Source organism: Cyprinus carpio, chromosome A22 (genome assembly GCF_018340385.1).
Source record: "Cyprinus carpio isolate SPL01 chromosome A22, ASM1834038v1, whole genome shotgun sequence".
Classification (NCBI taxonomy): Eukaryota; Metazoa; Chordata; class Actinopteri; order Cypriniformes; family Cyprinidae; genus Cyprinus; species Cyprinus carpio.
Genome location: NC_056593.1, coordinates 18,636,174 through 18,652,084, shown reverse-complemented (window position 1 = coordinate 18,652,084; position 15,911 = coordinate 18,636,174). Strand labels below are relative to the sequence as shown.

The window sequence follows — 15,911 nt, the reverse complement described above, 5'->3', positions numbered from 1 at the left end:
TGTAATCACTTTAATAAAACACCTGCTGAATTAATAAGTGTAACATATCTATCAACAGTTCTTAAAACACCTGCTGAATTAATAAGTGTAACATATCTATCAACAGTTCTAAAACTGTTTAAATTTACACAGCAATTACAACTTCATACTGTGACGCTAGAGCCCTATAGCACTCGTACATCACGGAGACATCTATTTGACGTCTGCATTACATCTGCAAGATGTATTATTTTTTAGAGTGTTTGCTCATCTGCAATACTGTACGTCTGTTTCCTATCAGATGTAAAATAAACGTTTATAAAATGTCTTCCAGATGTTTATGATTTAGGATGATTGTAAAACTGACATCTTACAGACGTCTAGCAGATGTTTGCACACAGCAGATGCTTTCCAGATGAAGCGATCTTCAACAGACCTCTTGCAGATGTACATGTGCTGTGGCTCAGAGCAGGCATAATTTAGTCTGGTTTTTATGCGGCATCTATATTTGACACTGAATTTTGAGTTGGCACAGAGCAGCGTTAACTTGACAGTGTAAAGTAACCTGAATTCTTCAATATCATTACGTGATTCGTCCACTAGAGGCCGTGAGAGGCTATGATTTATGTGGTGACCATAGACCAGGGTTCCTCAAATCTTACCCTGGAGGGCCAATGCACTGCAGTGTTTAGCTCCAACCCTGATCAAACTCACCTACCTGTGATTTTCTAATGTCTGAAGAATTAGCTTGCTCAGGTGTGTTTGATTAGGGTTACAGCTAAACTCTGCAGGAAAGTGGATCTTGTGGGCCAGATTTGAGGATCCCTGCCATAGACTGTATAAAAACAGGTGGTGACTGACAACAAATTCTGGTGGTTGTCAAACTAATAAATACATTTCGTTATACTTTGTCAGTGTTTGATGTTACAAAAAAGTACATCCAGAAAAGTTTTGATGCTAAAACTGTATGAGATTGTTATACCGTCTGTCCATCTCTTTTAATATCCACCTGACCAGATACTTTATTTCCATTCTGTGCTGCAACTAAAATTTAATCAAATGTTGTTTGACCAATTCAAGAAGGTAATAAAGAGATGACAGGCAAAATTCTGGATCTACAAAATGAAGGAGGGGAAGAAGTTATATGTTCCCAATACACCCTCGAGGATCCATCTTCTTCCAGCCTCATTAATCTTTGCTGTAGACTACTCCTCTCTACCTTGTATTTTATACAGTATAACAGTATATGTTCTGTGTTTTCTGTGATTTCACATTCCATACATTCATCTGATTGACTTTTACCTGACACATATAATGTTGTATTTAACCCTGTGTGGTCAAACCTCAGTCTAGTTAAAAGTACTTGCTCCCTTCTGTTCCTTCTTGACACACCCTGTGCATTAACAGATGTCTGTAAACTGTAGTATTTTCTTCCACTGTTATCCATGTCCCACCTGACCTGCCATTTCTTTATCATTTCTTTTCTGATCATTGCCTTAACCTCTCCTTTACCAATGGGAATATTTATAATATCACTCTTCCTGGATTAATTTTATTATTATATATATATTTTTTTGGTTATTTTTCTGCTTTCTCATTGCCTTATATTTACATGAGCAGGTTCCCAGCAGAATCTCACATCAAACTTTGATGTATTTCTAGTATTACATCTTCCCTGTTAGATTTCAGAAAGCGTATTAATCCGCGCACACGGCTTTGTTCTAATGGACCTGCGCGGAGGGATATTTGAGGGACTACACCCACAGAGCCGGGACTCTTTACTGCGCAAACTCTCATCAGAGAAGGGGGCGTGCGCGCGCGGGACGTCCAGATATACGGTGACCGCACGGAACCGTCAGTCCCGTCTCTTCAAGACTAGCTCGTGAGCGTCTGAAACCAGAGGGCAAATATGTCGTCATGGCAGAGCTACGTGGATAACCTGATGTCGGATGGCTGCTGCCAGGACTCGGCCATTGTCGGGTGCAGCTCGGACTCTAAATACGTGTGGGCCGCGCAGGAGGGGGGCACGTTCGTAAACATCACGGTAAATACGCCTTATTACCTGCACTCTTGTACTCCGCCTTCAGTGGAGGGATGAAAACCGTGGCTGTGTTTTGATTACTAGTATGAAGTCCTATCTAGACAGCGCGCACTCGGAGAGCGACTCTAAACCGCCTTTAATTTGGAATTATCGCGCCAAAATGCTGCTGGAGCTCTGAACTGTCCGAAACGCAAGTGTCGAGCGTCACAAGTCCAGGTGGAGACAGCGCGAGGACTTAACAAAGTTAAACAAATGTGTTTCAGTCATAAAGAGGGAGGCGTTGTTAGCGCAAACCGTCAGGTTCGAAAATCGACTGCGCAGCGCACGTGAACCTGCGTTCGGGAGAGAGCACGCGCGACATTCAGCCGCGCAATCAGCGTAAAGTCATTCAGGAATACCACTCCCCGTTGTCCAAGATGGCGCTTCATAACTGAATGTTGATTCCTCTTATTTGTCACAGTGACCTTTATTTCCCAGCTTAATGTGCTGCCTGTAAGGTCACTTTACAGCATGTCAAATTTTTGTTGACAGGTTAAAGGTGTAGTTATTGTGAATTATGTCACTGTTCTTCACCATCATGTTGTTCTGTACTGCTAAGACTTTATTTCATGCATGGACAAGAAACACAGAAACATACTAGAATATACGTCTAACCTGTATGAGTTTCTATAGCTGTCACACACACACACACACACACACACACACACACACACATCCTCGTGTTGAGAGAGATCAGGAGTGAGTTCAGAAGCGTTGTGTGAACGTGATGTTACTGTAGATCTAGATTACATGTCAACATTTGCTCATCTCACCTGCACAAAAACAGACTCCGTATTCCTCAGAATGAATAAAAACAGTCAAGTGCACACTCAGGACGTGACGCAAGCGTGGTAAATAACACAAATATATTTTATGTATTTAATTCCATTATATTAACCAGTATATCTGCTGCTGACCTTCGATGATCAACCATATTAATAAGCAAAAAGGACATTACATTTGTTTCTGAAGAGAGAAAAATGAGGCCAAGGCAGATGACAAAAAATAACGCAAAAGTAACGTTACATTACTTTCCATAAAAAATAACCAAGCAATGTAATTAGTTACTTTTCTATGGAGTTAAACTAAATTATAATGCATTACTTTTAACAGTAACTTCCCCCAACACTGGTAGTATATAAGGGTCCTATGGTAACGTAAAACCTGGAAATATTAGGAAAAGTTATTTTAAGGTCTGGAAATGTAATGGAAGTTAATCAGAGACATGCATTTCTTTAGTGAATTAAGTTCTGAAATCTTCCGAATCGGTGAGAAATTTCTCTTGGTGAGAGCAATCTCTTTAAATATAGATATATGTATATAAAAGCAGTAGGTCTTTCCTCTTAGTTTCCTGCACTGCTAGAGAAAGGAATGAGTTCAACAAGGCTTCGTGAAGTTCAGGGCTGTGTTTATTGCCATACAAGCGCCTCACTGGAAATAGCTTCAGCTCACTGATTCTCACCAAAGAGTAGCTGCTTTTAGTTAGATGCGGTTTGGCCTGAGGGAGGATGGCTCGGTAGCTTCGTCGTGGGTCAGTACAAACAAAGCCACTGTGACGCAGTCTAAGCGACAAGAACACTGCACGTTCAGACTTGATCTGTGACAGCATTTGACACACAGACCGTTGTTTAATGTGACTGCTGCATTCCAGTTTGAGGGTCAGGAAGACTATTTCCCAGATGTGGCGTGTTGTAGAAGTCCCTTTTAAGGACGCTGGTACAGTTTACCGCTGCTCAGCCATGCTTTCATCATGCTCCAGAAATATCCTTTCAAAATTGTGGAGCACTCTAAAAATAAACATCCATGTTTCCATTTGAGGATCAAACCGGAGCATTTGTAGTCAGTGTGAATATAAATGATGTTTTCATTGCTTTTGGAAGACTGCTAGTCAGTAGCTGTTTGGTTGTGCAGTGACTAGTTGACTGAAAGTGCAGTCACATTTACTGGAGTCATTTCAGACCGAATCCGTGTGATTTGGAGTTTTGCTTTAAGCCCAAAGTATGCATTATTTTTGATATTTCTGATGAAATCCTGCACGGACAGCAAGGGAGCTACCACGATCAAGACACAGAAAACAACTGTTTGTGCACAAAGAAATCAAAAATAATGACTTTATTCAACAGTTCTCCTCCGTGTCACCTTAGCTAGTTTGGTACGGAGCCCCGCACATGGCATGCAGGAAAAAAATAGTTGGCTAAATCGTGCTCACAATGTACTAAAACGTGCACATGATTACTATTGCGTTCCCTCGATTTACTATTTCGTTCATTCGATTTATAAATCGTGCGCTCAATTTAGCAAATCAAGGGAATGCAATAGTAATCGTGTGCACGTTTTAGTACATTGAGGGAACGAATTAGTAAATCGTGAGCACATTTTATTTATTTTTTCTTGCATGTCTTGTGCAGGGCTCCGTAAGTTTGGAGAGTATCACGACGCATGCGCTGCTCCTTGTTTCCATGCACATGAAAGCACGCACAGGCACATACTCTCCAAAATGGTTTTTTTTGCTTATTTATTTGGTTCCATAGTGTTTGCTGATGTTTACTTTATTTAAACTTTATGTAATTTATTTATTTTATTTAACATCGAGGTGTATTTGCGCAAGGCTAAAAAGATTTCCCTACACAAATTTAGCAGTGGGTTCAAGTTAGCCACGAAAGCTGCATGGTTTGAAAATGACTTCGTACATCACTACACTAATGACAAGACATTTTTTGCCCACTTAATTGTACAAACCCGCTCATCTTAAAGCTGCAGACCACATTTATTGTTGCTCAGCAAAGTTTTGTGGGCAAAATCCATTGATTTCAATAGGAGCTAAATTTCCCCTCACAAGTTTGTTATTGGGTTCAAGTTGGTCACGTGAATTTGCTGTTGACCAACTGAAGCCTTCATGGCTTGAAAGTCTTATTTCGACTTCATACATCAATATTGACAGTTTTTTGAATTTTGAAGCTTTGAAGACACTACACGTAATCAAAACGGAGTTGTCAGGCAGATTTCAGCACAGAAACAGGTTCAAATCTGGTCACGGCCAGGTGATATAGTTAAATATAGAGGGCTAGTTGTAACTGACTTTTTGTTGTGTATTAATGACTCATTGACGTTCAATGACAGTTCTATGATATTGTATCTTTATCTAAAATTATCTGCATCGATCTCTCTGGTGATTTATCATACTCCTCTAACCATCTGCCCGCATTTGTTGATTTGCATTTGGCTGTTCATTAATCCATAATAAAATGTAAACGGCTAGACCAGAAGATACAGCTCCACATATGATATTCTTTTCTTTTCTTTTCTTTTCTTCTAACACCAGCCCTCAGAAATCGACGTCCTGGTAGGGAAAGACCGAGAAAGTTTCTTCACCAACGGCCTGACCTTAGGTTCAAAGAAGTGCTCCGTTATCCGAGACAGCCTCCTAGTCGACAATGATTGGACAATGGACATAAGGACGAAGAGTCAAGGGGGAGAGGCCACGTACAACGTCGCTGTCGGCAAAGCAGGCAAAGGTACTCGTCTGTTTTCTCCCAAACGTCTTTTATTAGTAAAACTTCCATTAGTTTGAGTGGTAGATGAAGAATAATGCAGACGTCCACCTTTCCTCAATATATCTTTCCTGTATTAACACAGGAGTCTGACAAAAACATATTAGGCTTGTTTATGTTAGTGTGGGTCTTCTAGCGTTTCATCAACCAGCTAGTTATTTTAGAGCGTCTCGGTTGACCTCGAGACTTGAGCTCAGGTGTGCAGGGAGTCTGTGGGACATGTTGAAGTACATCTCCTCTCATGTGCATGCTTCTGCTACTCTCACACACATCTGGGGTCTATGGCTCTGAGAGGATTTCCTGTTTCCTGAAATAAAGTGTTCCTTTATGAATCAGTCTTTCTTATAGCTCATGGCATGTATTGAGGAGAGGAACTAAACCTGCTTTTCCTGCTTGAATTGAATGAATCACATGCTGCAATCCATTTCTCTAACTAATTATTTAATATAATATACTTACATAAAATCTGTTTTGTAATGCAACAAGGACATTCTAAATTTAATTCTTAACTTAAATCTTTTATTAACTTAATATTTAATTAACTTGCAGTACAATACTGCATAAAGTACAACACAGTGCCACAAATGTGCTTTATACATATATATGATGTAACTATTATTAGTTTAATTGTCAAATAAACTCTTGATGGTTAAATCTGAAGCTGATGATGCCACAATAATAGCCGTAACTCAAAACCGTTGAGTTTAAGTGCCTTGAGCAAAGCTTTATTCTTAAAACACGAAATGTCAGTGAAAGTTATTAGTGTTATCATCTGTAGCTAAATGAAGGTATTTCCTCTGCATGCATGCTATCTCCGTCTTTCTGATTTTATTCTGTGCTATCTGGCCTCGTTGATCTTGGCTTTTCCCCGAGCTGGGAGTTTCCTGTCCTCTGAACTTCCTCTCTCTGTCTTTCTCTTTCAGTCTTGGTTCTTGTAATGGGCAAAGAAGGGGTCCATGGCGGCGGCCTGAATAAGAAGGCTTATTCAATGGCAAAATACTTGAGAGATTCAGGGTTCTAGCTTTGTTTTTGTTTTGTTTTTTCTTGATCAAGTAGTGAAATTTAGAGAGAGGGAAAAACACAAGTTACCCACGTTCCCAAAATAAGCTGTGAAGACCCCCCCCCCCCCCCCCCCTCCATTTTTAACACATGTAAAGTTTTTGGACGTCTTAATGGCGAAGAAGGGTAATGAATCTCGTCAACAATTGCATCCCTTTTTCAGTTGGGAAAGTGGTTTCTTTTTTCGTTTCCCCTCAAGTTTGTTGATTTTGTTCTTGTTTTGTTTCCTTGTGCACTCCAGCAATGGTTATTGTCATGGGCAAGGAAGGCACCCATGGAGGGCTGCTCAACAAGAAAGCGTATCACATGGCTGAACACCTGAGGAAATCTGGATATTAAGACACCTCCCAATGCTAGCTGCTCATTCTGCTAACCTTTCTAGATGAGATTTCCTTCATCATCTATAGGCTTTCAACTCTACTTCCACTTTGTGCAACCCAAACCCCGTTTCTTTCTCATAAATGTCCATTTGTTGTGTTCGGCCCCGTTTTGGCATTGCGATCCCATGACGCGCTTCAGACTTCGCTCGTCTCGTTTCTGCTTATTCGTGAAAGTTTTGGGAGTGTAGTTGATTACCAAGGGCTTGAGCTAAACTCAAACTCCCAGTCCTAGATCAAACCTGGGAACGGTGGACCGTATGCACATCTTCAAGCCCACCGAATGAACCCTAGTTAGGCTGGACGGTGTATTTAGCGGCTGCAGGTAGCATCCCCCCCAATCAGCACCACTATTGAATGTTTATTGACATTCCGTCATCGCACTTACTTTGCTAGCTTGTGTAATATATATATATATATTTTTAATTAATTTTCAAGACGACTGCCATTTCAGACAGCGGTTTGGAGTATAGTTCATCACTTCTTGGGTTATTTACGCACTACTGTATTTGCTGACCAACAAAACACTAGCGTCTGATCACAGACTCCACGTCAACACTTGAACCGAATTGAACCTGTACTGTCATGACTGTGGATTAAAATGCCTTCGTGTCATCATGTCTGTCAAAACTTGATGCCCCATCAAGTCCAAATGTTCAAGTATGACACTCGTATCATAATGTGTATCCTGTGCCATAAGGTAGAGAACCTGTCATTGAATCAAACCGCTTCCCGAGTGATTCTGCTGCTGCTTCGTTCAGGGGTTTCTAGTGTCAGCTGAAGCTCTGGCCTGGTGGGTGATTTGTACAGCTGACTCTCGTGGGTTTCTTTTCTCCCTGTACTTTTTCTTACATCTTGGATACAGTCTGATTTCATATGCATAAACTGAGAAATGCCATAAATTAATTTCACCACCTTGTTTACAGACAGATTAAATAAACCTATTCCAACCCAGTTACTTGTCGCTTGTCTTTGCTGTGTGTTGTTTAAGGGTTCATGTGAGGAGAAACCTTTTTTTTTTAATCTTTTTTCAAAAAAGTTCAGTATATATTGGTCTGTTTGCACATAAATTAAAAATAAAATGTTGTTCATGGAAGATAAATTATTAGTTGTTTCATTGCTAAATTTCTCCTGTTAAAATGTAGAAGTCTAACTTTTTAAAACAGTATTTCAGATTCTGTTTTATTTAATTATTAATCTGTTAATGAACAACACAGAAACTGTTGAAAGAACTTGAGGAAATCTGGATTTATTTATTTATTTTATTTTTATTTTGGGGGGTTTTCCAAAAGAGGAAAATGGTAAACTGAATTTTTTTTTACACCAAAAATAAATACAAATAAGATGTTCTTGAAAAAAACATAGATTATTTTATTTAGGCTTTCCATGGAGCGGATGATTTCTGATAAATATCTGGAAACTTTTTTGCACACAAAATCTGACCACGCCCCCCAGCACTCATTATTAAATTATATATATATATATATATATATAAGCACATTAAAATATATCTTGTATTGTAAAAATACATACTGTCCTGTAAAAAATAAAAAACAGCTTTTTTTAATCATGACAATATATTATAATAAAGTACTATAATATATTATAGTAAAGTATGTAGAGTTTTTTTTTTTTAAGTTACTTGTTAAAGTTTTGAAAACATTACAATTATTAATGATTTTGAAATAAATATCTTCTGCTCATCAAGGCTGAATTTATTTGATCAAAATATCGAATTCGTCGAATATATTAATTAAATTTGTTAATGCATTTATTAAATAGAAATAATTTTAAATGTCTTCACTCATGATGTTGATTAATGCAATGCAAATAACAGATAAAACGTATTTTAATAATATAATAAAGATTGCAATTAATATCAACTGAGATTAACAAATGCTTTGCAAGTATTTTTCATAATTAGTTCATGTTAACTAGTGTAGTTAACAAATGGAACCTTATTGTTGTCACCAAAACTTTATTAATTTAAGCTTGAGGGTGTCAAAAACATGCTCATGATACACAAAAAAAAGGCTTTTTCTTTGCCAAAATTTGGAAGATCTACACAAACTTTTCTTCTAGGTCCACATATGTTTATATTGTGTTTCTAAAAATGTAATAAAATCTTAAAACCATGTGCTGCCTCCCAAACGGCTGGATGACAAATTGACACACAAACAGCAAAAGGTGTAGTATTTTATTCATGAAGAGAAATGAATGTGGACTACTCAGAAACAAGTGTAAGTGAAAGGTATATTTACAGTAAAGCAACATTAAAACGCAGTCAGACATCAGGAACAGACCACATTGTGTTAGAAAAAACAAACAGACTCCTAAATGATGTAAACTACACTTCTGAGTGACTGGTGTGTGCGGCGGCTCCGCTCTAATGATCAAACTCAAGCAGTCAAGTCTTATCGTATGAAACATGCTGTTGGTCGCGATCGGATGCACGTCTGAGACGAGTTTGGCAGCAAGCGCTAAGGACATCCTCAAAGGTGACGTTTCACCAGGTTGGCAAAATTCGTGAATTATAAAATTTGGCTGCATAGTATCGCTGCACGCGGTGAGCGTTAAACGTGTTTCAATGATAACTTGTGAGTGACGGTGAGACGCACTGGAGTCTCACTGAGAGTTTGAGGGTCAAGCGCTGGCCTCCATGTGGTCAGGACGGTCCTGCTGCAGCTGTACGACCACCGTCTCCACGGTCACCTCCTCCTCGCTGTCGGAGTCGCTGCGCGGGTCGTAGTCCGAGGACTCGGTGTCGTGATGGGACAGCGAGCCGGACATGGTCCCGAAGGAATGAGCGCTGGTGGAGGCCAGAGATCGCAGCAGGGGCGTGTTTTCTGACACTTCGTTCTCCTCGCTGTCACCCGACTCAGACTCGGACTCGGAGTCCCCGTCGGACGGCACCACCTTCTGCTTGCACACGGGGCAGGTCTTCTTGGTTCTGGTCAGCCATGGGTCGACACACCTGCTGTGATAGGCTGATGATCGGTGCAGAGAGAATTAGTGCCACACATCCTGACAGAGCTGATCTATTACATGGAAATCCTTTTAATGTATCAGTAATTCACTTACAAATCCCACCTATTCAAATTAATAATAAAACATGATCTCCCTATATATATATCTTTAAGAAATATTTATTAATAATTCTGTACTTTAAAGAAGTTTTTTTTTTCTTAAAATTTCTTAAAAAGTATTTTTCCCTACCATGTCTTCATTTATTTCAAATATTTTTTTTACATTTATTAGTAACAAAAATTACTCTGATATTAATTTAAAATTAATCTTAAAATGGACATGCACAAATATAAAGTGTACCATGAGTAAAATTAATTTTTATAATTTACGTATAAACCATATACAAATTATTTTGATTATTATTCTGTACTTTTATGTCCTGGGTTAAGTTTTAATTTTTTTTAACATTAAAAATAATATTTGCATTCATATTTATTACATAAATGTTTACATGTATTTAGTAACAAACAAACAAAAATACACAAATTTTAATTAAAAGTTAATCATCAAACTGACAGAAAAAAAAATACATATATATTGTGTTCTGATCAGGAGACAGAAACTCACCGTGTGAGCAGGGAAGGACCCGCAGCTTGTCACCCTCCTCGTACTCGTCCAGACAAATGGCACACACGTCATACGAATCACCTGGGAGCAATACAGAAATGATTAAGTGTATAAATGACAGCTTTACCTCAGGGTCTTTGATAGAAGGCTTTGATTTTGACACTGGCAGCACATGATTGACAAGCGTGCAGCTGCTGGGTTTCGTGGATGAAGGAAAACATCCCAGGCTCAATAAGTTTAGGAATTCACCCTGCCCTCCCTTTAAATTCCTCTGGCTTTCTACACGTTTCTTTCCACCTGCTCTGCTGATGCTCAGTGTTTATGTAAGCGGTAAACGAACACAAACGGTCGTGGCTGTGTGTGACCGTACATGGAGAAGCCTGTATCTGTCACCCCTCAGAGTCTGGTTGAAGAGTTCACAGAGACGCCAGGTTTGGTTGTTTACAACAGAAACAACTCTTTGTGACGCCACTGACCTTTTGGACCAAATTCTTCATTCGTTTTGAACTAAAGGTGCTGTTTGTAGGATTGACCCCGAGTGGTTGAACTATTGCAGTACAAAAATAAAAATATTGGAGAGAGTTTAATTTCACCCGGCCCCTCCTCCTCAGACTTGACACACACGCAGGTTGCCAGATTGATGACCCAAACAGGAACGAGCGCACTTGACGATGAATGAAATGATTTTAGTGTTTATATGAAAAAATGGTTTCTCTAACTTTTTTTTTTTTTTTTTAATGTAACAATAACAGAATATTTCAAAGTAGTATTTCAATATATTAGCATTATAACAGTATTTTTATATAATCTATATCTCTCAAAGGTAATATACTGAAATGCTTGGTCTCTCCGTTACACAGAAACAGAATGAGACAGCTATAGATAAGAGTTTGAGTCCCTGAGATGTTTTGATCAGGCAGCAGCATGTTTTCTGGAGTGTGTCGTATGACGGCCGTGACAGCAGCTGTTTGCTCTGAGTCTGCGGTCCAGCTGCACTGTCAGACCACAGGATGAAGAAGACCAGTGGGTCAGCAGAGACCAGGAGCGGGACACAGAGGAGGAAAACACACACGTTTGCAGGATGGATTCAAAAGCCTCTGTAATGTTGCTATGAATGAAACAACTGCTCGTGTTAAATATGATATGAGGTAAGATGTGTCAGTGGGTTAATCTAGCAAATTGCAAGTTTTCTGACATAAATATTTAGAAAGGATTCACCATATACATGCTTTGTGGTAAGTTGCACCATCGGCTCTAAATGCTGAGTTGTTAATATTCTGATAGTTAAAAATGTTCCTGGCTGATTTGTGACCCTGGACCACAAAACCAGTCAATCTTTCAAAATTGAGATTTATACATCATCTGAAAGCTAAATAAATAAGCTTTCCATTGATGTGTGGTTTGTTAGGAGGACAATATTTGGCTGAGATACAACTATTTGAAAATCTGGAATCTTGAGGGTGAAAAAAAAAAATCTAAATACTGAGAAAATCAGCTTTAAAGTTGTCCAAATGAATTCTTAGCAATGCATATTACCAATCAAAAAATAAGTTTTGATATATTTACAGAAGGGAATGTACAAAATATCTTCATGGAACATGATCTCTACTTAATATCCTAATGATTTTTGGCATAAAAGAATCAATAATTTTGACCCATACAATGTATTTTTGGTTATTGCTACAAATATACCCCAGAGACTTAAGACTGGTTCTGTGCTGCAGGGTCACATTTATAAAAATGTAAACAATGTGCTGCGATTCATGCAGTATTTAGTATATTTACTGGGAATTTCCCTTCTGCCACGAATACCTTGTTTGTATTTATATAAGCATACTGCCTCGCTAGTGTCCTCATGTTTTGCATAAAGAAAATAAAGCCTATTTCTGAACCAATTTTAAGAATGCGTCCTGGTAGCATTTACATGTTGCAGATAAATTATCCATATGACGTCTGGTAAATCTGTACGATGGAAACAATTACAAATGACCTTCCCGCTGATATGACTCTCATTTGCTCAGAATATCTGAAGCGTGAAAGACGAATCGGACACGTTCTGCTCGTACACCTTTCATCTGTTTAATGTTTGAAAGAGGACACGTGAACACAGGTGTCTGTAACCTGAGTCCAGACAGCACTCTTTTCTTATGCTCAGTGAAAGTGACGTCTGACACCTTCTTCAGGAGGTGCACACTCACAGCCGAACACACTTCTAACGCACTATGAGCGAGCCGGACAGGATGCTCATTCATGCAGGCACACAGCGGACGGTCGATGCTCACGGTGTTGATTTGGTTGTAAAATGGCTTGATGATTTACTAGGAGGAGGCGGAAACAGCGCGGGAGGGGAATTCCACATTTCTCCCACTTTCTGTTGTGCTGTCCGTCCAGCACAGATTACACACAATACTGATGAACCAGCAACACGACAGCTGCACAACATCAAAACACAGAGGCTAAAAGGCCCATTCTGATAGTAATACTCCATTGCAATAAGTATAGAGTATATATTCAAAGTATACAGTGTTCTGCGTATTCTGTTCTTCTGCTGCATTATTTCTGGTACATACAGGAAATAGTAATAAGTGGAGGAGCACAGAAAAACAGTTTTCACACAAGACACAAATCAGATGGCCATTTTAAGTGAATTTGTTTGGGGTCTTTGATATTTAAGTTCAGTAAACATTAACATTTTACAACTGACGTTTGCCTTTTACAACATTGATTTTATTTTTACAAAGTCACCCATTTTTTTAAATAATATATATGTATATATATTTCAGTATTTATGTATTTGCTTTGAAATGGCCTTTTATTGTTTCCAGAGGAACTATGAATTGATTGTAGCTAAATGAATTTAAAACAGATCGATTGGCTGACATGAATTAAACATGTTAAATCTTTTTATGTTTAAATCAGACTCTTGAACTATTAAAATCTCTCATTCTGGTGAGTCGGGGCAGTTTAATAGTCAAACAAACAGTGAATAAAAATCTTTGCAATTATTTTACACTACTGTCAAAGGTTTGGGGTTGGTCTTTTTAGTCTCTTCTGCTCACCAAGTCTGCATTTATTTGATCAAAAATACAGAAAAATCAGTAATATTGTGAAATATTATTATAAATTTAAATAGCTATTTTCTATGTGAATATATTTTAAACTGTAATTTATTTCTGTGATATGCAGCTGAATTTTCAGCATCATTACTCCAGTCTTCAGTGACATGATCTTCAGAAATCATTGAAAACAGTTGAGCTACTTCATATTTTTGTGGAAATTTATGTTTTTTTCAGGATCCTTTGTTGGATAAAAAGTTCAGAAAAAAAAGCATTTATTTGAAATACACACACACATATATATATATATATATAGGTAACATTATGTCTTTTCTGTCACTTGTGAATAATTTAATGAGTTCTTGCTGAATAAAAGTATTAACTGTTTTTCAGAAAAAAACTTCTTGTATGATACCTTTTATGTATTTGAATGCTGATCCACAATATATTACTGAAGACGTGTCTTACCTTTCTTAAACTTGTGAATTGGGAGTTTCTTCAGCTGGTCCTTGCGTAAGCGACTTCTCCTGGCTCTATGTCTGTCCTGAACAAACTTTGTGATCTGAGATTGAAAAGACGGAAACATGACAGTCAAGACTAATATATCTGGTTGCATATTTTATTCATTTCTGGCATGCATATTATATTTATTTATTTGATTCATTTTAAATTACACACAATCGTGACTCACCATGAAAACTACAATGAGGATGAGGCAGATTCCAACAATGATGAGGAATGGGATCAGATAATACTCCAGAGGCAAGCTGAAGTCCGGCAGGAGAATCACATGACCACTGAAAACACGGAGCAAGACTGTGAGTGTGATACTGCTTTCATACCACAGGACTTATACTTACATTAAAACTCATTTTATGTATGTAATGTATTATTTGTATTAAATATATATATATATTTTACTATACATAATTAAATATATCAACATTTAAAGTCAGTAATGTAAAAACGGTTTGTGGATAGTTCACATTTTTTAAGACAGCAGACTTTCTACAGTGTCATATGACAGCTGAATTCATCAGATGTTTCTGTTAAGTGAGCATCTGAACAGTGAAGTATTCAGTAGTGAAACCAGAGCCCTCACCCTTTCTCATAGACGTAATCCTCTTTGAGAGAGTTGGCTGCTGCTTCACCAATAAACACTGAAGGGATGTCTATCTGCTTCAGAACATCCACTGCAACAATACAATCGTACATTCAGACCAGATTTACTTCGATTCTTCAAACAAATCCATGTTGAATAAATACGAGTGTGTTTTAAAATGTAAAATACTATTTATTTTGAATTTATGTCCACTTTAAAGGAATATTTTACTCCAAATAATTAAATGAATGAAAACGGCATGTTTTATTTAACCCTCCGCCTCCCCAGCACCACCTGTCTAGATCTGCTCAACATCAATCCTACATTCCATTATTGTCTATAAAATGCTGTTGAATCTATTTTCAATGTTGTCATGCTTGAAATATGTAAATATGCTGTGGATTATTGTGATGTTTTTATCAGCTGTTTGGACTCTCATTCTGACGGCACCCATTCACTGCAGAGGATTCATTGCTGAGACACTGATGCAATGCTACATTTCTCCAAATCTGATGAAGAAACAAACCCATCCTAATCTTGGATGACCTCATTGTAAATACATTTTTAGCAAATTCTCATTGTTGGGTGAACTATTTCTTTAAGAATGCTGAAGGTTGGTTTCTCGACTTCATCCTGACATTCCAAGTGGGAGGACATCACGGCTCGGTCACAACTCATACATACAGCAGTTATTAGCAGCACAGGGGCTGAATCACAGCATTGTCCTGCAGCAGAACACTTGAGCGTGTGTCTCCGCTGCATGCTTCATGCATTCGTGCGCAGGAACTTACGATCATTGGATCCCATGCTGATTAAGTCATCGGAGTCCACATTGTGGACAATCGCCGCCGGTTGTTAGCCGGCCTTCTGCGCATGGCAGGACCTGGAAGAGGGACGAGGAACTATCTCTCTAGAGTCTCAGAATAGCATTGTGTGGTAGACAAAACACTTCCCATCTCTTAGTTAGCTAGTGTCTCTCTACCTACAGGCGTCATACGTGCACTCCTCCAACCCCCCCCCACACACATATAGTAGTGTGGTACAGTTGTTGTGGTGTTGTGATATTTAAATCTTTTTTAGTTTTTTAGCTTCACAAAAACATGTCTGGATCAG

The 15,911-nt window shown here is 38.4% G+C and overlaps 2 protein-coding genes across 3 annotated transcripts; one reads left to right on the top strand and one right to left on the bottom strand.

The window, feature by feature from the left end:
• The first annotated feature begins 1,755 nt into the window (after window positions 1-1,755).
• Window positions 1,756-8,000, top strand: LOC109073733 (profilin-2-like). 2 transcript variants are annotated; one of them, XM_019089808.2, is made up of 3 exons: window positions 1,756-2,023; window positions 5,382-5,574; window positions 6,534-6,727. In XM_019089808.2, exons 1-3 carry the CDS (start codon window positions 1,889-1,891, stop codon window positions 6,629-6,631), a joined length of 426 nt encoding a protein of 141 aa, XP_018945353.1. In that variant the 5' UTR covers window positions 1,756-1,888; the 3' UTR covers window positions 6,632-6,727. The 2 variants fall into 2 exon arrangements, with proteins under 2 accessions (XP_018945353.1, XP_018945352.1); XM_019089807.2 differs by lacking the exon at window positions 6,534-6,727 and adding an exon at window positions 6,911-8,000 and having other exon boundaries at window positions 1,761-2,023.
• Window positions 8,001-9,228: 1,228 nt separating this feature from the next.
• Window positions 9,229-15,675, bottom strand: LOC122134921 (E3 ubiquitin-protein ligase RNF13-like). Its single transcript, XM_042712165.1, has 6 exons — window positions 15,590-15,675; window positions 14,799-14,889; window positions 14,388-14,493; window positions 14,165-14,258; window positions 10,641-10,721; window positions 9,229-10,033 (listed from the first exon to the last, which is right to left on the bottom strand). Exons 1-6 carry the CDS (start codon window positions 15,603-15,605, stop codon window positions 9,690-9,692), a joined length of 732 nt encoding a protein of 243 aa, XP_042568099.1. The 5' UTR covers window positions 15,606-15,675; the 3' UTR covers window positions 9,229-9,689.
• Window positions 15,676-15,911: the final 236 nt, after the last annotated feature.